Source organism: Mycetomoellerius zeteki, unplaced genomic scaffold (genome assembly GCF_001594055.1).
Source record: "Mycetomoellerius zeteki isolate Tzet28-1 unplaced genomic scaffold, Tzet1.0 scaffold415, whole genome shotgun sequence".
Lineage (NCBI taxonomy): Eukaryota > Metazoa > Arthropoda > Insecta > Hymenoptera > Formicidae > Mycetomoellerius > Mycetomoellerius zeteki.
The window spans coordinates 1,711,896-1,735,990 of NW_017257409.1; the positions used below are offsets into that span (position 1 = coordinate 1,711,896).

General features: G+C 29.4%; 1 protein-coding gene across 9 annotated transcripts in view; it reads left to right on the top strand.

Annotated features, from left to right (window-relative positions):
- The first annotated feature begins 1,312 nt into the window (after positions 1-1,312).
- MESK2 (misexpression suppressor of KSR 2) overlaps positions 1,313-24,095 on the top strand; it is a 35,995-nt gene continuing 13,212 nt past the window's right edge. For 3 of the 9 annotated variants that reach the window (XR_001936799.1, XM_018453953.1, XM_018453956.1), the window contains exons 1-3: positions 1,313-1,664; positions 7,669-8,048; positions 11,711-11,764. Coding sequence is in view for 6 of the 9 variants with exons in the window: in XM_018453953.1 (XP_018309455.1) it covers positions 7,834-8,048; positions 11,711-11,764 (269 nt within the window). In the remaining 3 variants the exon portion in view is untranslated. Of the gene's footprint in view, positions 1,665-7,599; positions 8,049-11,710; positions 11,775-24,095 lie in introns of those variants that run through there. The other 6 variants (XM_018453955.1, XM_018453958.1, XM_018453959.1 and 3 more) reach the window with 6 other exon arrangements.

Consider the following 24,095-nt stretch of genomic DNA (forward strand, 5'->3'; position numbering starts at 1 on the left):
GTCTATAGGACTTTTTTTCTTAGTTTTTTACTCCTCTACACGCTCCCGAAGTTTTGCGATTTAATTTGGAAACACCCTGTATATATATATATATATATGATAATGTTTATAATACGCGTCTTACTCTCTATATTCTTTGTTAATTAAATTCTTCGATCTTTTAGCAAATCAGTGCAAGATATCTGATACAAGATTGCGGTTGGAGATCGTCTAATTATATGAATACATAACTTACATAAAATATATATAATTAATTTTATATACATATATAACTTCATTAACTTATATCAAAATATTTAAATACTGATATATATATATATAATATATATGTATATATGTATCAGTTTTTAAATACTGGATTAATTGTAATTAGGTTTGTTTTAGCTGTGTTCCTGCATTGGTTGCATTAGTTCAAAAAGTGTACACAAGCGTTTTCTGTTTCCAAAATGGCATCGTCGACGTTGTTTTTTGTTCCAGTGCAACATGCACGAGTTCACTGAACTGGCTGCACTAGATCTGGAATCAGTGCAAGCAGTGCAAGAACTAGTGTACACTAGTTCAGCTACAAAAAACAGACCTTGTACAAATAGTGCGAGAGTTTACAAGTAATGAAATGATAAAAATATATAAATGATAATAAGCCTACATATAAAATATTTTATACTATCATTATCTTCAATTAAGAATATTCTTAATGGAATTGCATTAATATTTTCATCTTCATCATACAAATATAATTTTTTCATGTAAATAATATAAGACGCCATTTTAATCTTGCAGTAGAGCGTTTTTTATTCCTTGCCTGTACGCTTACACTCGTCAGTTCTGAATTGCACTAGTTCAGTTCAGTTCAGTTCTAGTGCAACCCTCGTTGCAAGAACAGAAAATAAATCTTGTAAATCATCACTTGCGTTCAATCCTTTGCAAGAACGCAATCGGTTACCCCCTTTGGAAGATTCAAAGAGGTCCTAATATACAGCAAGAGCGTCATTACAGAAATATTATGTAAATTCCATCTTCTGGCATAAGCGTGTACTGACATTGTTCATGCCAACGTTAGATACTATGGTTTTCTGCTATGTCGATAGAACCGAGGGACTGATCGCTCTTCCCTTCTTCAGGGAAAGTCTCACGAAGTTCGTCCGATAATCGACCGGCTGAGCTTCAAGATCATTTTTCAAGTCTCCGCATGCGCAACGGGAATTCAGAATACGAGTGACAGGCCAAGTGTGTCTTTTTATGACCAGATGTCGGCAGTCTGTCCATAACCGGTTCGATCCGGAGTTTACCGCGCATGGAGCACGGCGCATTCCCATTGACCAGTCTGTAGTTGAAGTAGCCGTGCACTCAGGCATTTAGTAATCGTACGACGTCGTTAGGAACACCGTGTGCTCTTTAACAACAGTCTCGTCACGGTGCTCCGTCTTTACACATCTCGTAACGTCACATCGAAAGACGTGTATCGAGCAGACGATCGGCTATCAAATCGTATAGGGCGCGATTGCTTCCAATTACGCGCGTTTCCTTTAAAACAAGGTGACCTTACCGCGACCGAGGAGCAAACGAACCCATTAGGGTTTTCATAGTAAACGTTTAAAGACCACGCGAAAGCTGCAACTCTTCTTCAGTACGCGGACCCCGCAGCGGAACTCACGCAGAAAGAGGTGAGTCTCAGATCAGCTGTCCTCTTCACCTGTCTACACCCTCCTGCCCTTTGTCTGCCATCCCTTCGAGGAATCTCTCGACCGCTTCGACCTATCGATCAGTACTACGTCCGTATGATTCGAATGGAGTACGTTCGATGTGCGCGCTCTCATCGCGTGAAATCGTGTTGGTATTAGTTATTGCTTGCACGCGCGCGCATCGCGTATCTCGCGTTTGCACGCGGACCTCGTCATCGTCGTCGTCAACGGAGGTTGCAGCGGCTAACCGCGGTCGGTGACGTTGTGTCATGTGGCGCTGCGAAGGTCGAACCTGGCGCGCTAGATCGATCGCGCGTGTACGACATCGCGCAAAAGATCTCGCTGTAGCGTCACCTTCTAGACGAATCGGTTTCATTGGGGCGAGAAATGGGGTTAGACTGGACAATCGATCGTTCCCAGGAAAGACGTCGCAAAAATAAAATAGCCAGTGACAGTTGTTAACTCTCGATTGAACATACCTGCTCGCTTGCTGTTACGTACTGCAACTTATAGAAGTTAATCCTGTTACTCTATTTTCTACTGACTTTCTCTCCTTGCATTTTTAAAAATTTAAACATTTAATGAAAACTACTTTAACTAGACTGGGAAGAAATATGTGAACGAAAAACGCACGCGGACAAAACATCTCCCGCTCCCAGATTTCTTAGGAACTGAATGTCTGTATAGAATATACTTACATAACGATAACTTTCACAGAACAATTATTCTCAGTATTAAATGTTAAACTTAATAACTGTAACAAATTAACTAATAACTATTAATTATTTTAAATAATTTGCGTCTCACAACATTCTATCTCATAAAGCTCCAAGTTAATAATTAAAGAAGAATTAATAATTTTATTAATTGATTTTTTTTTCAAATAACTTTTATTAAGGAAAACTTTCAGAAAAACTTTTCCTTCTTTAAAAGAGAAGCAGACAAAAACCATCGCGTTTCAATTCTTACAAGCGTCCAACGATTATCTTACCCGCACCCTAATCGCAGACGTAACGGCTTGCAGCTGCTTCCACTCGAAGCATGTAGGATCAACGTTACGTGCGTCGCATAACGGAAAAAATAGTCTCGAAATAGAGAGTAAACTGTCAGTGGTGATAAGATTTCTCGTCATATCGAGACTGTAGTCTTTACTTTCAGAGCGTTAAAACCAGCTATGACTATAATATAACGCGATATTAATTTTGAAAATATTATACTAAAGTGGAGCATAAAAATACATGCAGAAATTTTTACTAAGAATTCATATGTGCTATAAAGATTTACTTTACATTATTCATTGAAATATAATCAATGAGGAAAACAGTCAAATCGATTCAATTATTACTTTATCAATTAATATAAGTTTTCAGAACAAAAAGTTTAACAAGTCCATTCTAAGAGACTGAAATATGAAAAAAAAATTTATACCCAAAAATGAATGCTTCTTTATATAATTTATTTAAGTACCGCAACAATTCGAAATTTGTTAGACAGAACTGGTAAGCAAAGCCAATATTAGATATGTCAAAAATATTTAACTCAAAATTTTTATATATATACTTATATATATATATAAACTTAAACTATTTTATATATATATATATAATTATATACATGAAAGTCAATTATATTTATAACATTTTACTATAATTAAATAAAAAATAATTCAACTCACATTGATATTCGTACATCACTACGTAACATATATTTCCAAATATAATAAGATCTTCTGTTCATAGCTGGTATTAATATAATGACGTCTTATTTCAAATATAGAAATCGATTGATATAATAATACATAATCTTGACAATTGCAACCCTTAATCGCTAGATCAGTCATTAATTGTGAATCAATGGTACACTTGAAAATGATTTAAATCTACGTTTGACTGTTCTGAAAATAAACTGATATATCTAATGTCTGTTGTAATTCAGCTATTAAAAATCTTAATGTCGTAAATCAGTCGCACGATTCAGTGGACGTCAAGACGGCTAGCCTCGGACGAAAAATTAGATGTCGAGAAACGGGGTTAACCCCGACGTTACACGCGAGTATCCATGCGAAAAATCAATACGCGACTCTCCGGGGACTCGCTTACAACACGCGCGCAGAAGTCTATCTGCGAATTGATCACCGTATGATCACCCGATATGCATACATATTTTGCTCGAAAAAGTTCTGACCAGATCGATTTCCTGTCTGCCAGCGCAAGGCGCTAAGACGTAAGCAAGCCCAACCCGTAGCTGATCCAGCTGCACTTAGCATCATCGATATTTGAAAAGCTTGGCTCGAGAATGACATGCCTTGGAGTGGGATGACTTGAAATAGAAGATTCTCTCCGTTACCTATCTTTCATATTTCTCGCGGATTATTTATAGTATTCACCTTTTACCTTTTCTCTTTCTTTTATAATTTTATACCTCTCGCGAATTACTTTAGTTAATGCCATATAGAGACTTGAAATCGATATGACCAGTTTCAATTCAAATAATCATTGATGCAATTAAATGTCATTTTTGAAATTTAGATAAATCCTTTATTTTAACGATTAGTTATCTAATATCTAATTTTCCTTAAATAATAACTCCTTTTGCGATGTTTTATTGTAAAACTATGTCATTTTTTATTCTCGAAGGTTCTTCGTGTGTTTTATTTTAATGCGCAGTTGTCATTCTTAACGCTTACAATTAGTAATAACGGTCATAACATATAATCTCGTCGCATTTTGGAATAAATCTACGTATTTAAACCGGCTATAGTGTTCATATTCTTTTTATTGCCTGAATAAGTTAGTTTTCTTTAAAAAAAAATAAAATAAAACAAGTTACGGCTCCGATTTTTACAATCTATCGACGACTGATTTACGGCCAAAGTATATTTGAAAGTTTTGCTTATTTCTCACGACAACAAAACTTTCAAGTATATAAACATTATTTAACTGATTATTTGTGATTTGTCGATCAAGTGTATTATATCATATCATACAGGCTGCACCTGTATTTAAAAATCTGATATCTGCGCGTGCAATAAATTAAGTATGCTCGTCAATTATTCTTGACAACGTTGATAAGAGGATCATTATTAGGAGAAAATATAGAAAGTACGTACCTTTTTTATTCGATGGATCGACGAAGTGACATTAATCGCAGATCAATCCATACCGATTTGTTTATTATGAAAATCTTTCTTGCATACATTATCTATTTCTGTCATGAATTTACGTCACATTTCGTATTAGCCTCGCGCGTAAAATAAGATCAATTAATGAAATTCGGACAAAACCTCCCGAACTATAATGCAGACTTTTACTTTATTCGTTGATTATGTCGCACACGCTTGATTTGCTAATAAAGATGGTTGACTAGAAGACACTGATTACTGTTTCTTGTTCGCACGTTTCCTATTTATCAACAGTATTCCACAAACATGCATAAATAAATACTTCACAATTGGCATGTCGCCATGCATGATTCTTTCGACAGATAAACTCGATGAATTTTGTGCATGTCGACAATCATTCCATGACACGTACCTTATTTTATTTCTCACATTTTAGCGAAAACGAGGCATCGGTTTAATAACATTTTTAATCTAAATCGTACAACCTAATTTGTTTAATTAAAAAACAAAGGTTACACTATTAATTTCACGTGTTCCAATTATTTCTTAACTGATCTATTTTTTTCAACTAACATAACTTAAAGTATAATCTGATAAATATTTTCTTGTTAAAGTATTAAGCAGCAATAATTGGATAAAAACGTTTGTTTTATAAAAAATTTTTTTAAATAAGCTAACAAGTTTTTCTTCTTTTATGGCTAGTGTTAAAAATATAAATTTTTTAAATACATTTTTAAATACAATTTTTTAATACAATGTTTTAAATAAATTTTAATGGATGCTAAAACTTTTTAAAAATTTGCATGTCTGTCACATTTATTAATTAATATGTACATTTATTTATTATTTTATATATATTGTAACGTGCGATAATAAAATACAGATTAAATCTGCATGAATTAATTTAGCAAACCCTGCCAAAATATAGAACAATTAAATATTGAAACAACATCAGCTATAACAGGAGTTACATTACCAAATTTTTGTGTTGTAATTATTTTCTAATTGATCTATTTTTCTTATGATCAACATAATTTGATGAATGGTCTCATAAATATTTTTTTAATATTAAATCATTGAACAGTAACAATTAAGTAAAAAAAGTTTTTTTTAAACAAAGAAAGTTTTTCGAGTTCAGTTTATTAGTTTTCAGTCCCCTTCTGCTGCTAGTATTAAAAATATGTTTTAATGGATACCAAAACCTTTTAACAAATTGCCATAACATTTATGAGTTAATACATACATCTGTTTATTATAGCATATGTAGCATAACATGAGTAATAATAAAATGCAGATTAAATCTGCATTGATTTGTGCAGATTAATCTGCATTGTTTTAGATGTTTGATTTGACAAAAATATAGAATATGGAAACAATAGCAGCTTGCACGTTTATTTAATGAGAATGACAGAAATGTTTGAGCTTTTGTATATGCATTCGTAAATAGAATGCAATTTTATATCCAGACCAAACTAACAGCAGAATGCAAAGAAACGCGTTTATATCTTTTCTCTATTTTTGCACCGGATTTCGAATTTAAATTGGAACTCAATAAAACTGTTTATACTAGAAACTATATTAAATACGTGCTGCTGAAAAGAGTTTGTATATTTCGCAAATTTGCAGTACTAAAAACTATTCAATCTAATATAGCTCTCTTCTCTCTCTTTCTCTCTCTCTCTCTCTCTCACTTTCTCTCCTCTTTTTTTTATTTTTATATAATAATACTTTTGTAATAATTAATTCTTTGATCATGTTTTATATGCAGTTACTGTAAAATATGTTTAGAACATTTTTGTAAGAATAACAAATAATTACATAAAATGAAAGCTAATAAAGTATAAAATAACGTATTAAATAAATAAGAGAAGAAGGGAGAAAGAAAGAAAAAAGTAACTAGGAAAATTTAACTGGCTTATAATGAAAACGTTAATGAAAATAGCGATACAAACAATAAAACGTTGGAAAGCTTCTTTTAAAATATTGAATAATATAAATTCAGTAATTATCTGCTTTAATAGTTAATAAAAGTTCATCGTAGTCATTTGTAATTGCTAATGTAACAATTAATTAGAATGTACTATTGAAGTATTATGCTTGCAATTAATTTATTCTGTGTTTCAATAAAAGAGAAAACAAGTTGTAATTGCTAACGTGACAATAAATTAGAATATTATTAGAATGTTATTAAAGTATCATGCCCACGTTTAATTTATTCTGTTTCAACAAAAGAGAAAATAAATACTTTACACGACAAAATCCATAAGTAAATTAATTTCATATGAAATTAGTAGAATTCTTATTAGATATTAAAACAAATTTTATGTGCATTCACAAACCTGAGATATAACTAGAAATTAAATTTGCTTCTCTGTTACAAAGCAGTATTCAATATATACATTTGTCTAGTTCCTCGACTTTATAAAACCTGATAAAGAAAACTTTCAATGACTCTTATGGGATAATAAACGCTATCTTAGATGTTTTGATAAAAATGAAAAAGAAACAAATACATATTTCTTACTTATTGAAGATAATGATTAATTACACTGACATTGGTTAATTCTTACATTTAAGAAAATTTCTTATATTTAATTAATAAAAATAAAAAATCAATGTTAATTGACTACAGTTGTTGGTGCTTTCTTAATGTTTCTTTTTTGAGAAAATCGATGTAATTTACGATTAAACTATCACCGATGTAATTTACGATCAAACTGTCACCGATGCCTCGAAATGCGCTGTAATCGCTGTCACAGGATTTCCTTATCTTTGTTTTTTCTTTCATTTGTTCTTTTGCCGTTCGTTTGCCTTGTTGACGTGCGATATTGGTAATATCGGCTTCGGGCACGCTATCATCATCAGAAGCAGCTGCAGCAACGCCTCAGCTCTTGGCGCCTTCAAGGCGAGTCTTCGCCGAGAGGACATCTACCTGGACGGTGAAAATCATCATCCCCAACCAGCACGACGATTTATTAGGTGTCAAGTGAGAGACAGTATTGCGAACGAAGCAGGACGAAAGGTTACGCCATGCCGGCAGGTACTGGCGCTTCGTACAGGTCCTTAGGCGACCTGGGCGAAGACGTTTACAAAAGCACGACCATCGTGGACCAGACACAGACTACTGGCCAGAGCGTTCTCGAATCCGTGAAGAAGGCTTTTAGCTTCACCTCACCGAAGACTGAAATGCGAAAAAAGGACCCGCTGATCGAGGATCGTCGCGAAAGCGCCTCGATCGTCCCAAGGTAATGCTTTAAAAGACATTTTCCGGGTACGGGATCGACAGATAGAGGTACAGTCGCGGATACATCGTTTTACTGTTTTTCGACCTCTAAACCTTCTCGTCGCTTTTTCAAGTATTGATAATCCACTACGACTCTTTTTATCGCGGTTATAGTAGGTATATATTATACATTAACCCAAAGGCTGTATTCGTTGATTAACTGTACTTGTTTAATACTGTTTCTACATATTTATCTATATACAAAATTTGTAAGGAGTATATATAATTCCATGATTTACAAGTACTTTTAAAACAAAAAGTTGGGCACTTTATTCTTTAAATAAAAATAAAATGTACATTTTTTTATATTTTATGTATCTACACTTCTTGAAATAAAAACTAATTTGTAAACTTAACATATTTGCTTGAACTATTTTATTATATCATTAACCTTTACAATTAATCTGATATATAAAATATAATTTTTACTATAATTAAAAATTATTTCATAACGTTTTAATGGATTATATTATAGATATTATGAAACAAATTAGAAGTTATTGATAAATGATAAAAAATAAAAGTGAAAACTAGAAACATAATAAATATTAAGCAACTTTCCATTAAACAATTTAAAAAATTACAGTACAATCATCAGTAATTCTTTATTTAATATTGTTCTATATATTACAAATTGTGAATTGCGTAATTATATTAATTTTTATTTCAAAATTGCATTTGCTACACTGACATTGCACATATTTTTTGTAGCTAATCTACTTCTATTATCCGTCGAAAAGACATCGCAATTTTATGAATTAAAAAATGCATTATGATACGCTCAAAAATTATTTCAAACAATATAAAGAAAATTTATCTAGTTCACGCTAATGTATAATAAACACTGCAATACTGAGCTCAAAGACAAAGCTGATGTAATAAGCAACTTAACAGTTAGTGCAGAGTCGTTAAAGAGTTTGTGAGCGACGAGCATTTCGAGGTCGAAGACATCGAAGCATGGGTTATAGTGCTTTTATTGTTAACTATTATGGTGAACAAATTTCATAAGATCGATCGTAGCTTTATTGACACAATTTTATAACTTTGGTTGCACGGCTACAGGCGAGCGGGAAATATCTTTGTTATAATAGATTTTTTTTTTAAACCAAAACAAAAGAGATGTATCAAAAATAATTACTTAAATTATTGAGTAACACATGTGGATACTTTAACAAAAGTAATAATATTTTACAAAATACTACATATGCTCTATGTAATAAATGTAATGAAAAGTAAGACAATATAGTACGAAAATTCTAATGAAAATAAAGACATCTTAAAGACTCTTAAAATTTCATGAATAAAAAATAATATCAAATTACAGTTTTACGATGGCTCCAACGTATATGTCTTCTATAAATGTGCAAAATGTAGCTTGCTCGAATCGTTACTCACTTGAAAAATAAGGTCATATTATTTCCATTATTCCAGAACATTAACCTTTTAGAATAGGATCTACAGTTTTACTTCAAGATGATTTCCTACTTCTATTTTCACAATTGCAATCTTTTGAGACATATAATCTTACACACATGAAAGTAATATATATTTCAAAATGTACCTTTATAATAATTTTTTTCTTTTATTCCTATATATTTTTCAAGTTTTATATATATATATATATATAATTCTTTAATATAAGTTTATATATTCTCTATGATATTTGGACGTTTGTGCAGTTATATTTAATAAAGTAACGTGTTTGTTTTTAGTAAACAACTTTTTATAAAAGCACTGTAGAAATTTATATAACAATAATCGCCTTTAGCAATAAAAGCATCAACTGTGTCGAAAAATAATCGCAAAAAATATTTTCGCCCAAAAAAGCAGAAAATACTATTCATCAATGTCATGTAGCTATATCAGCGCTTATAATCTATCTTTAATATTATTAACATTGATCTTTGCTTTGATAATGCCTAAAAGGTACTCAGTGCATATCTGTCAAAACTAAACATCTTTGAAAGCTAAATTAATTATGGTGTAATTCGGGATATGACAGAAGGACTTCTATAATTTTTGCGTGCATGCTATACAATGCCCGGCAGCTTTAGCGATGTCTATTATAATTATATACGATTTGTCTTTTTTAAAATCAATGCACATTTCAAATACACATTTCATACATTTCAAAATTTTTTAATAAATAATGCTTAAAAAATACAGAGGTATTCACGAAAACTTAGTTTAATCGATGCAACGAAATTAAATACTAGAGATGACTTTGTGAGAAACACTTTGTAAAATATTTTACTTAAAGTACATATATTTATTTGATGTGTAAACAAGTTGGACAAACCAACACCTCGTTCTTGCACTTTTAAATTAGTAGATTAGTAAGTACAGACAAACTTCAAGATCGGACATTAATGGTGCTGTTAATCAACTCACGTAAAAAAACAAGAGAACTAAAGGTAAGTCACGTCTATAGCACCTGAAGGAATCGTTTTCATTTCCCTCACGCTTTGAGCTTCGCACGCATGCATCGACAGCACCAGCTTCTCACATCCTTTTATCTACGCGTGAGTGCAATCACTGTAATCATCATCGCTTGGTTTATTGTTATACTGTTGTTATCACTCTTTCTGTTACATGCACGCGAGTGACCGTCTTCCTTTGTCCTTGCAACGCTCGAGTTGTGACCATTCGTATCGCTTCGCGGCGCGCGACGGAAGCGCGTGTGTTGCGGAATCGGCTTCTCTTGTCGTCAAATAACCATGGAAGTTTGTAATTATTTGAGTTAATTTAAAAATCCAATAATTATAAATTGATATTATCATCTTTACAATAGAATTTTCACTTCAAACTTTAACTTTAACTTCGTATTCTTATCGTATATTTATATTGTAATTGTTTAATTTCTACATGATTAAGTTATTTACAAATTTTGCAGTATAATATTATTAGTATAATTTTAAAAAACGTATTTTTTATGTATATTTTTTTATATTCAGTTTTATTTATTTGGATAACAATTTAATTTATATATGTTCAATAAAATATTTTTATAAGCAATTTAAATGTATATAAAGATACAAAATATTAGTTACTTAATACATAATTGTATCTTAAATGTATTGTCATAAAAATAAAAAAATAATACAATAACTTATAGATACACAAAACACACATTGAAATATTTTAGTTAAAAAATTCAGTATGAAATATTGAAATATTATATTGAAAGAAAATATTATAGGTATTATTTATTAATCGTGGTTATTAATTTTGACTTATAATTGGAATGATATTCTTTAATCTGAAGTTTAGCCCGACTTCGTTTAAAGTTTGTTTATTCAAATACGCATTCGAGCATGAAGTTGTCCGGCCCGGTTTAATTGCCCGTAGAAAATGATAATTTTAAATGGTAATTTTACATTCAAATTGGTAGTGTGTTAAATGCCGGAAATCATACCGTAGAACAAAGAGAAGCTGGTCTTAACGATCAAAATAGAATGCTGGTCAAAGGAACTTACCGCAAATTGCCACAAATATGATATTGTTGTTTGCTTATTGCCAATAGCTTTTTATGTTGTAAAATATTTATGTGTTGTAACGGGATTAGAGGCGTGACTTGCCGCTAGGGCTAGGCGTGTGTGATTATTCGCCGCCATTTTGTTCTAGGGAGAGAAACAGGATGCCGACAGCAGCCACTGCCGAGGAATCTGCTCTATTGGGGTAAGTTTTGGTAAGAGAGAAAAATTAATAGACTGTCGCGTTATTAATATTATTATTCAAATCCCTCTTTTAACGCGTATCGCAACCGTAGCTGCAATTTATGCTGATGCGTAGATGCATAGTTGCGTAGTAGGACTGATAGGATAGTAGATAGATTACATTAACTTGCCGACGCAACGAGAGTATAAAGTAACTCCGGCAAATACACCGCGCTGGAATTTACGCCGCAGAAGTCAGAAGAAATAGAAGGAGTGGGGGTAATTTTTCCACAACTTTTCTGTTACATGCCTTTATGTTATATTAGTATTGAGTTATAATTTTAGCTTCTTACTGTTAATATTAATGAAATTATTATGAGTTGAATCGATTTGTCACTATAATAATTAGCGCAATCATAAATTATAATCTACATAAAATGATTACTGTACACTCTAAATCTGTAGCAATGAAATTTCACTGCATTGAATTGAAATTTCATTTCAGGCGTTAATGGCAACTGAGCCAGTGCTACTGCGAGTGAATCTTACTGTAAGATGGGAATAGAAAATCCATTCACACACAATAATTGGAGTAAAAAATTTACTCCAAAAAGGATGAATTTGGAGGTTAGAATAATGACAGAATAATGTCATTTCAAACCCAGATAGCAAAACCTACGGAGACAGATTTTGAGCAGAACAAAAAAAAAATAAATAAGTATTTATTTTAAAGGTATATATTATAATATATATACCTTTAAAATTTGTTTAAATAAGTTATTCTTTTCTGTGACAAAATGTTTGAATTCATTACGCACAATCACGTAAAATATATCAATTTGTCTTCTATTATTACATTGAAAACGTATCTCGTCCGTAACATTCATATCAAGTGGTGCGCTATGTCGCTAAATTCACTCCTTGCAGTAACATTCAATAATTCAATGCATCTTGCATTGCAATTATCAACTAATGCTTAGACTACTTCGATTGATCGAATGAAATAGTCCACTCCTTTATGTACGAGTAGACAGATTAACTTCAAAACAGTGAAAATCCGTACTAAAGCAATGACTTTGCTACTCACCTTTGTTAGCAGTAAAATTTTCATTGCTACAGATTTAGAGTGTAGGGCGTATAAAAGACTCAATAGTTATTTCGTGATACATAAGTGTAGAGGAATAGTAAAGCATGTTGTATAGCAAAATACAAGTGCTTTCGTATTCTTTGCTTAGTTTGTCTTGTATATCCTACCTGTTTGGGATATACGACATTTTTAGCGGGCGGGATTTATGCCCAAAGCATACAAAGCGCAGATTGAATTCAGTGCACTCTTTAAATGCAATAAACGCATTACATGAAACATATACCTCATGTCATAATGCTTGTAATATATATAGGAAGATTGTAATTATTATCTATTATTTCATTTACATATTTATCATTCTTATTTCTTAATAAAACTTTAAACGCTTTTATAAGTTATTGTGTTATTTTACGTCTTATTTATATGCATTATTTATAAATTTTTCATGAGCCGTACATACCCCCCCCCTCCCCTTATGAGTAGCTGTATATCCCACCCTTATGGGATATACGGCAAAAATGCAAGGGTTTCAAAAAGTGCATTTTTTAATACGAAAAATAAATAAATATATATATATTTCGGATTTCTAATATTTTTTTCATAGTAGTAGACAGTACAAAGTTTTTACTGATATAGTTCGTTTATCTTAAACATAGTAAATAATATTTGATAAATTAAATTTTTGATAGGTGCGGCGTATATACCGGAGTTACCCTAAGTGACACTTTTATATCATTTTGTTTATATTTATCTATTCTGAGTTTTATTCTAACTGCACAAAATTTGACTTATTTAACACGAAACAAGTAGAAGAAGCATTCATTCATTGCTACAGAAATCTGTAGCATGATAAAAAGCACAGAATCATTATTATATTCACATACCATTTAGTGCGATAAATATTTTTAAATTATAACATAATTTCGAAAAAAGATATGATAAAGATATGATAAAGACTCTAATAGAGAAACTAATTTAAACATATTCATTTTCTGCTTACAATATTCAAAATACGAAATCTGACATTTGATGATTATTTGCAAAAAGATGATTTAGAACGTAGTATACACAATATGTGTTTTGAAATATTACGATGACTCAATATTGCAATGGAACGGTCATTGCGAATATTCGTTAGAGTTTTTCAACTACCATTTCAACTACAATTGACATTGATCTCAATGTGCGCGCAATGCTGACCACATCGTAATTCGTATTATTAAAATGCGGCGTTATGTACGCGCCTTTTAGTAGCACAACTGTGTAATTATTTGTAAAGGTCATCAGCAAACATACATGTGAGATTTACAATTGATTAAACTGTACATATATATATGTATAAGCAGTTGTAAAAGCACAACAATTGAAGATGGATTTTACCAGGAAAATTGAACTGGACATTACATAGAAGAAACGACACGATATATTATACTAAGCTGGCAAGAAACAAAGCCGCAGTATAATGTGCGACGTAGTAGTCATATATTGTTCTTCTATTATACGATATTGGTTTAACAGCGTGATTTAATATGACATCCAGCTGCTATTTAGAACGGTGACCTATATTGAAGTTTAGCAATGAAGTTTAATTATTTAAGGCAGTTTAATGGAAGTTTCTAAACTTTCGATGTTTAAGCTATTAATCGAACTACTTCATGATTCTTATAAAGTCGTGTCACTCTTGATGGCTTCCTGATTTGAATGTAAATGTAAAGTTGAGATCAAGTTTCGCTTTAGGTTATATAGGATTATCAAATTTTGAAAATGTTTCTTTAAATTATGAATCCTGTACTTGTTTCATCACAATAGAACTCGACAAGAAGTTGTTACTTTACAAGTTAAACCAAGTTTTCTTTCTATGAGGCTCTAGCTTCTACTCATTTATATTCTTATTAAAGAAGTGACAAAGCTAATGGAGTTAACGCTATTAAATAATAATAATCATTTCACACACATAGTCTTAAAATATTATAACATCAGATAGCAAATTTATAAGTTTTAACGATTTCTATCGGATATAATGGAAATAAAACAAACTACAGAACAGTCAATAACACTTCCGTCACATAATTGCTTCAAACAATTAACGTAGGCGGAGTTGGCCAATCACAGAACTCAATGAGACATTAAATGTGAGTCTTGGCTAACGCATTCCATTATCGCTAATTACATTTCTGCACGTTGGCATATATAATCAAAGCATTTTTTCATAGTTTTTATCGTTTAAAACATATATGTATATATAAGATATTCAACCGATGTATAAATATTAACTTACACTAAAAGAAAAGTGTTTGATATTTACGGACTACAATTGCGAAGCAAAATAATTACGGTTAAAAGCTTCACTGTTATAGTTATTACTGATATAATGTCAGTGTAATAATAATTATATTCATAATTTCATCAAAAAATTATATAAATGACTATAAATTGTAGTTCAATTATGCTAATTGCAATTTCTTTTCTCAGTGTATAAATATATAATAATATAATAATAGAAATGCTTTTAAAAAAAGAATTAACATACATAGAAATATTAAATGACAAACTCAAATAAATGTCGCTGTTCCTTTTATTTAAATGTATTTCTTCCTCGAATTTATTTTAATGTGCATTTAAATTCGAACGCATTAATTTTCAACTAGCTTAATATCATAAAAAATTTTCTATTTTGCATTATTATAAAATGTTTATAACAAACCAATTATAATGCAAACTATAATATTATAACGTAAATGATAACATTGATGCTAACGTTTGAAATTATAGGAAAATCTTATTTGAAAATGTGTCAATGTATTAAATGAACAAATTGGAGGAAGTTTAGTAGCATGTTCCACGCAACAGCCAGCTTAGGAGCTCTCTGAGGTTAACGACGTAATTCTCCGCCGACTTCTCCTCTTTCATATTAGTCTTCGAGCAAAGACGCTCTATATTTTGGGAGAAAGGACGAAACCCTATGCTTCTCTCGACAGGTTCTCATAACAAAGTAATTAACGCCGAAATTAAGATTAATTAATTACTATTAAGATCGGATCATGATACGGACGCTCTATTGTTCAGTGATGTCATGTGTAACGTCGCATCAAAAACAATCATTCTTAAAGGTTTACGTGTCCCATCTATTTTAATCTTAAGTGCGCAAACAAGACACTTTTAGAAAAACAAAAACGAGAATACCTTTAGTTGCATTGATACGGTCTGTTTAAATCTTTTCGAGTATATAATGTACGCGTGTACGTGGATTTTTTTTTAAAATGTACAATTTTTTTGTAATAAATAGTATTTAAAAATATTGTTATATATAAATGTGTTTTCTAACAAAATAATACTTTATGATATAAATTTAATTTTATTATAAATTTAACAAATCAAAGAAAGATTAATTTTATTCATTTACTACATAATCAAAACAATTATCTGTGAAAAGGTTCGACATATATAACTCTGATCAATCCCATTTGAAAATTTTAAAATATAACTTTTTAGTCTACTTTTAAAATCCAATATGTTTTTATTGATCAAAATATATATATTGCAAGTCTTATGTTTTTACATTTCTAGGTGTGTGTGTCATGTTAATTTAAATATTCTCACTAACATGCGTAACCTTAATAAATTTTATACTATAATATAATAATATTGTTAAAAATATTTTTATAAAAAAATTGTCCCATATCGCTCATAATGATTACTGATAACAATATTTACATAAAAATGAGCGTAAAAAGTTTTAAAAGAAAATATATATGCATTTATGGAAAATTTAAAAACCTACTTGTAATTAAATATAATTCATTTTGCATAATTTTTTTTCTTGCACAAGCCGGTTTCACAATTTACAAGCTCCATCTTATATAGACATAAGATGAAGCGTGTAAATTTCTCTTTAATACTTAATAGGTCACTGCTTTTTTTACGTCATGAAGAAAGCCGACAAATATCGATCGAGGCACAATCTGAGTCACTGATAAAATTCTTTGTCAATTTAATAAAAAGTCTTTGTTAATTGTCACATTTTTCGACATTAATTTTGTTTTTCTTTTACTGAAAATTAATTTCAACTTATATTGATTCAACGTATGTATTATCAATTACTTAAGACAATAATAAATTATTCTGACAGAAGGTCGAAATGTAACAATCCCTTATGATATGACCGCATACATCGTACATGTCAGTGTTTGCTCTACTTTCGCTAGAAATTCACTCGACATAACTTAACATTACGCCAGTTCCATTTCGATCCTTTGGTATACATTTAAAAGAGCTTTACTTTCTAATAAAGATGACATATCAGTTGATATTCGTGTGCGCTCCGCAAGTTTTTATTTTCTATTCTAATCTTTTAATACAAATTATCTTAATGTACACATATACACATATTTACATAGATATATAGAGATTGATAGAAATTAAACGGCAGCATTTTATATATGAGACTGAAGATTAAAGGTAAATAGATCGAATTTTTCACTACAAGTGATGCATGGAATGAATAATTAATGTAATTTAGCTAGAGCATTAACATGTAGAAGTTAATTTGAAAATTATTTGTATAGACATGCAGCAATCTAAAATACTACCTATATATGTATATATATATGTGTGTGTGTGTGTGTGTGTGTGTGTGTGTGTGTGTGTGTGTGTATGTGTGTATATATAAGTACAATATCTACTAAGATACTATTGTAGATTGCGAAGGGTGATTTTTAATTAAAAACGCGTACGAATGTTATTAATAATAGTTAGTTCATTCCTTGCTAGACGTCTGTGTAGCTGAAATAGTCGGTGCTTGAATACGGCTCTGTTTACAGCGTGTTCTGTATTATGCTTGTGTTTGCGGTAAATAGAGATTTATTTGCTTGCCTTGGCTCACAACGGATCGGTAGAGTGGAAGACAGTAAGTTGATCTTTATCGTGAGGCTTCGTCTTACAACAAGCAATTGCAATCAGAAAAAATCTATCTGCGTACTTCGGTCAATCGATCGATAAAAAGGGTAGCGGAATATCACGTAGCGACATATCTAGTGCTCTTTTATGATGTTACTCGGTTATAGATTGTAGTTGATTCGTCACTTTTAATAATATCGTATTAATGTTATTTATTATTTCTTAAAAATTTTACGTCGAGATTTATTTTCAACTTTGCCAAGCAAATACATGTATAATTTTAAATTAATTAAGTAATTATAAAAGCTTACTTTAATTGGATAAAAATTGTTATAAAATTTTCTTAACTATGTTTAAAAAAAAGTTAGACAGAAAACAGACTTTTAGTGAATATAAAAAAATTTACAATTTGCAAAAATCTTTATAATATTAACAACTAGATAAATTAGTCATTTTTTAAACGTAAGCTTGATAATAAGGATACAGAAACAATTCAAACGTTTCAAGTGATATAACACACTAGGTTCATTCTTTACCGAAGAACTCTTTGCACTACCAACTAGTGCACACGATACAATAAACTGAAGTGAAACAATCTATATTTGTTTCGTTTTAACTTATTGCACCAGCGTGCATCAGTTCAGAGAGTTTATCGATAAAGAACAGACCTGGCTACGTTTGGTTTAGACGATTACGCGCAATAAGCTTTATTCTATCTTCCTTCCGCGTGTAATAAATTATAAAGATAGAATGAAGGGTGAAGGTCCAAACGCAGTCAGTCTTTCAATAAGAAGAAAAATAACTGACCATTATATAATGCAGAAGGAAGTTAAGTAAAATGTAAAAAAAAGATGATAAAAATAATTTAAAATTATATATATATATATATAATAAATTAAAACGAAAGAATTCAACTGTATATATTGTTATACTTATTAATTTTTATTTCTTATTTCACTTTAAAATTTATATCCAATTTTATTTTGCCAACAGCTTTATATATTTGATAAGTTATTGTATATTCTTCGATTCACATTTTACGCTTGCTTCATTATTTCGCGATTAATTTAAATGTGACGGATTTTTTTTACGTTTTAAAGTCGTAAAATGTAAGAACAAAATCCAACTTTCAGAGATATTTCATTGCTCTTTTTTCATCTGGGTGAGTGCTTTCAACAAGTCAGTCGAATATTCAACCATTCAACGTGAGCTATTCCTAGAAACTCGAAAGTAGGATCTCAGTTTAAAACCAGGATCAGTCCTTTGTCCCGCGAATTCTATAGATATATAGTACAATTTCTCAGTTCGAGATATCTGCTTTGGTTTGTTCAATTTTCTTTGACAAATGTATGACAAAAGTATAATTTTATAAAGTATGATTTACTCCTCCTATAGATTACTAATATTATTGAAATTTCTATAGTTAATATATATAATAATTTTTTTATATATTATAAATAAATAAATCTCTTTTACAAATCAAAGTGATGTAAATCTTTCTCAAAGTCTCCAGCATGTTGAGTTATTATTTACGAATTTTCAAAGACAGTTAAATTGCGTTTTTGAGAAATTTCAATTTTCATTTTTTCCATTTTTTTTCCTCATTTTTTTAAAAACATTTTCACTTACAGATTCGGATTCAATTTCATAAAAAATTATAAGAAAAGTTGTAAGAAACTCTTACTTTAAGAGTTACTTGTCCAAAATTTTTTTAGTTTTATATTATAAAACTAATTTATAATACAATGTCTTATTTAATCATCACTATAATTCTGGTAACTTATAACATATAACATTCTAATACAATTTTTTATTTTGTATAAATAATAAAAAATATCTTTTTCAATTTTAATTTAATTAAATCAATTTATGTTAAAAAATTATAAAACACATGTAGTGTCTTTCATAAAATTTATGTGTATTTCGTAAAACATGATTTAATTAAATTTAATTATACATTCTAATCACATATGTATTTTATATATAATGATAGTACATAATACTTTCCGAAAGTCATGACTTATTTATAATAAACATAAAAAATGAGATCTTCGTATTTCATTGAACTTTTTTTTATTATTATTAAAAATATATAATTATAATAAAAATTATTAGTAAGTAATATAAGTAAATATTGTTATACATATATATATATATTATGTTCAACACAAATTCGTGTTAAATTACCATCACAATCAATATATTAATATAGTAAACTATAATAACATAAAACATTTTTTTATAAATTATTCATTGAAAACTGCGCTACTTTATTCAGTATACAAACTTTGTAAGAAAACAATTTTTTCTATTTTATATAACATTTTGTACAAACGCGAGTAGTATCACTTGATGCGTTCATGTAATTGTTGCTCGGCTGTATAGTTTACTAAAATAAATTCTTATTAAAAAGATTCTAACTTTACATACTATTATTATATTAATAATAATATTAATAATATTAATTACATTAATATTAAATACATTAATATACATAAGGCATTATACTTTAATTATACGATAGAGTAGGAAGAAGAACAGGGTCAGACTTAACTCTGGCCGGAAGCAGTTGAGTGACGTGCCGGAGATACGGGAAACCTCTCATGCACGCAAATTAACTGTACTTGGAAATTCAAACGGCATCTGATACCATTAATGGCGAATTTCTATGTCGTTGTGATAACTCGTTATATAAGCATTATTATTATTTTACTCTTTACGCATTATTATTACAGAACATGAAATAAAATCATCCAGTGAGCTTTGTTAGAAATGAGAAACTGAAGTTTCCTACGTCTATTTTTCACCGAGAGGAAAGAAAGTTTTTATTAATTAAAATAAATTATGAAACATACGAACATAATGATAAAATTAATTAATAGGTACACAATAACAACAGAGAGCGCATTGTTTCAAAGCTTATAATTAAAATGTCAAGCGCTTTTATAAATTTCAACATCTAGAATATCTAGAAATTCCTTCTCTCACTAGTAAATATTTTAATAGTTTGCTTTAATATTTGCCGATTCTATCAAAGAGTTTCTTACAACGCACATTACATTTTTGCGATTAAACTAAACTATTCATAAACTTAAAAGTAAATGAAACGTCATATTAGTAAATTAAAAATTTTTTAAACAATTTTCGCGTGAATGGAATTTTAAATGTATAAATGACTTACTATAATATAGAAAATAAAAAAAATATTATTTTACTAATTATAGGAGCGCACTTGTTATGTACGTGGAAATGTGATAATGTATCTTCTTGTCAGCAAAGAATGATAAAATTATAGAACCTTCTCATAAGTATGACAAAAGTATGTGATAAACTTCATGGCATATAAAGCGAAGTAGCTCATAAACACAAACATGATTCGCATTGCAACGTAAGTCGAGAAAAAAAGCAATATAAAAAGGAAGAATAGAATTCCTGATTTTAAAAACAAAAACCAAAATGTCAGTGCTTTAAAAAAAAGAGCAATACTTTCTGATAGATAAGAACCGTAATGATTTATATATGCAACGAAAAAACGAACTTTTTTTTTCAACTTTTATTTGAGGTAAAAAATACATTAAAAATGTATATTAATAATTTAAATAAATAATAAATATTATTTAACCTTTAGACTACCGGGAAAACCACTTTTGTGGTTCTTAAGAGTGTGGGTTAAAATACTGTAAGAAAAATATTATAAGAAAGTAAAAAAAATTATAAAACAAGAAAAAGTAAAAAAAATACAAAAAATAAATTTAAAAAACCAAAAAAGAAAAATCAAGAAAGAATTAAACTTTCTACGTCCATCTCATTAGCTCTGAGTAATGCTAAAGGAAAGTTCTCTGCATGAGTCTATACGTTTATATTCATTTATGTTGTCAATATTACGTTTAAAGCTTGAGATTTCATAAATCTATGCTCAGAATTGGATTTTGGTATCAGCGATACCAAAAACTCTCAAATACATTATTTTTTAGAAAATAAAAATTTTTTTATTTGATCGTACGTTCCCTGCCGGGAAAGCCACTTTTGTGGCTCTGCCCAAATCTCGATATTCTGCGCCATGTATACCTATATTACTTACATAAAAAAATTTTCGAGAAAAAAAAATCACTATTTTAACGAAAAAATACCGGCAGCCTAAGATTAATAAGAAAAAAATGTGAAACTTTATTTGTACGATATTTAAGAAAATTAACATTAATTAAAGAAGTTGAGTAAAACAAAATATGTAAAGAGGTTACGTATTTTTATACCATAAAATTTTTAATATTGTTAAATTAGCATTAAAAAATTTAAAAGATTTATATTTTAAAATAATTAGCTTTTATAATAAAAATGTAATAGCAAACATTTTTACTTTAAACATGTATACACAAAATAACTTTTTGTTTCAAGAATCCTGTAATATTTCGCGATTAAATGTCATGTCAAACAAAATCAATGTTTTGTTCCGAAATGACTAGAGGGAGGATATCATATTCCTCTTTCAAGTAAAGATTTATTTACAATAATTACAGATCTAAAATATAACAAATTTTGCTGATGACGCTACACGTTGTTCACTTTTTGTAACATTTAAAATCCAATTTTTACGAAAGTAAAAAATTTTCGTCTCGTAGTCCTTTAAACTTAAATGTTTCTTCTATATCATATAACTATACTTTTCGTTGTAAGGCGTGCAGTTTGAAGAATTGATAAATAAATTCATACGAAAAAATCTAAGATCGTGTAAAAGATTCGCTATTTATTTATGTTATTTACTTTACATATCAACAATTATATGTCAACAGTTTTAACCTATTATTATATTTTCCATCGTAATTTTGTTTTCTGCCTCTTCTTTTGATGTTTATACATATTTATATTCTTTATAAATTATCTAGATTACATTTAACGCAGTATTTCCAGACGATCAAGCACAACTTTATTTTCATTCGCGAAATAGCTTTCTGATTTTCAAGTGGTGCATTGATTTAATTCAGGCTGTCTAAAGAAATACAAAAGGGAATACATCCAATTCCGTAAATAGAAAAACAAAATTTCTTTGCAATGTCCGATGTTTATAAACCTTCGACAAAATACGATGAGAAAGAGCAGTACGTATTCATATTTTTAATGGATTTTTATTTATATATGCTAATAAAATATAACCTCGACCAAATTTTATTTATTTGTCTATATATATATATATATTTATCCCTTATTTATCTAACAAACTTTATTTCGGCAGATTTTGTAATCAACATTGTGTTTCTACTTATTATTTAAATATTCTTATTATTCAAATAACAATGTTCCTTCTATTCGATGTAGCAAAAAAGTTAGCAGAAAACAATGGTTAATATTGAATAACGTTGAGAAATCGTGATTTGTGATTATTTATCTCAAAGTAGAGCTTGACATAATTTGTATTCTATTCTTTTGTGTCTACTCTTTATAGATTTTCCAATTTATGAATTTTTGCATAGATTAAATTGAAATACAATGCTACCGGAAGGTTAACGTATTCATATAGGAATATAAGAAAATTTTCTATTATGGTGACGGATTGCTTATACATATTTTAAGCCTTATTATACTTACAATGACATTCTTACAATTTTTGATGTATTACGAATTAAAATCTAATATCTAATTGATGAATAAAATATAAACTATTAATGCTAAAAAAAGAAGATCGAAGATTGTGTGTGGTCTTGGATTTGAGTATATTTGTTTAATCTTTTTTCGGGGTATTTAAAATAAAAAGAATTACAGGTTTATATAGAAACATTTAATTTTTATTATTGCTTCAATAATTTTAAACTTTCTATAGGTATATTTCCGTTTTATACTTCGCTTATTCTGAAATGTTATATTACGCATTGAGCGCATTATTTTGAAGTGAAATCGACTTTATGGAAACTACCATAATATCGTTCATCATTTCAATAATTGGAAGTCAATTCAAATCGAAATCTCTGTCAATAGAGAGCTCCGTAGAGCTTTCCAAACGATTTCATAATGCATTTGTGATGACACGTTCGTTTTTATCGATCTCCAACGCCAGTCATTGCGACGCCGTCTGCGAAACGCGTCGTAAATCCGTAGAAGCAATTGCTTTTACTTTATAACTATTCGTTTACTTTATAACTATTCGTGGAAACAAGCCAATATCCTTTTACTGTTATTTTACACTTCGTATTTATTAAAAACTAAAATAGAAAGTAGAAAAAAACTTAATTTCTTTTTATTCATTATATTGTCTTAACAAAAAGGTATATAAAATATTAGATATACAAATATATTTATTAACTTACAGAATATTTTAATTATGTCATTATTGATATATATACAATCTCTTATGATTATTAATATTAGTAATCACATA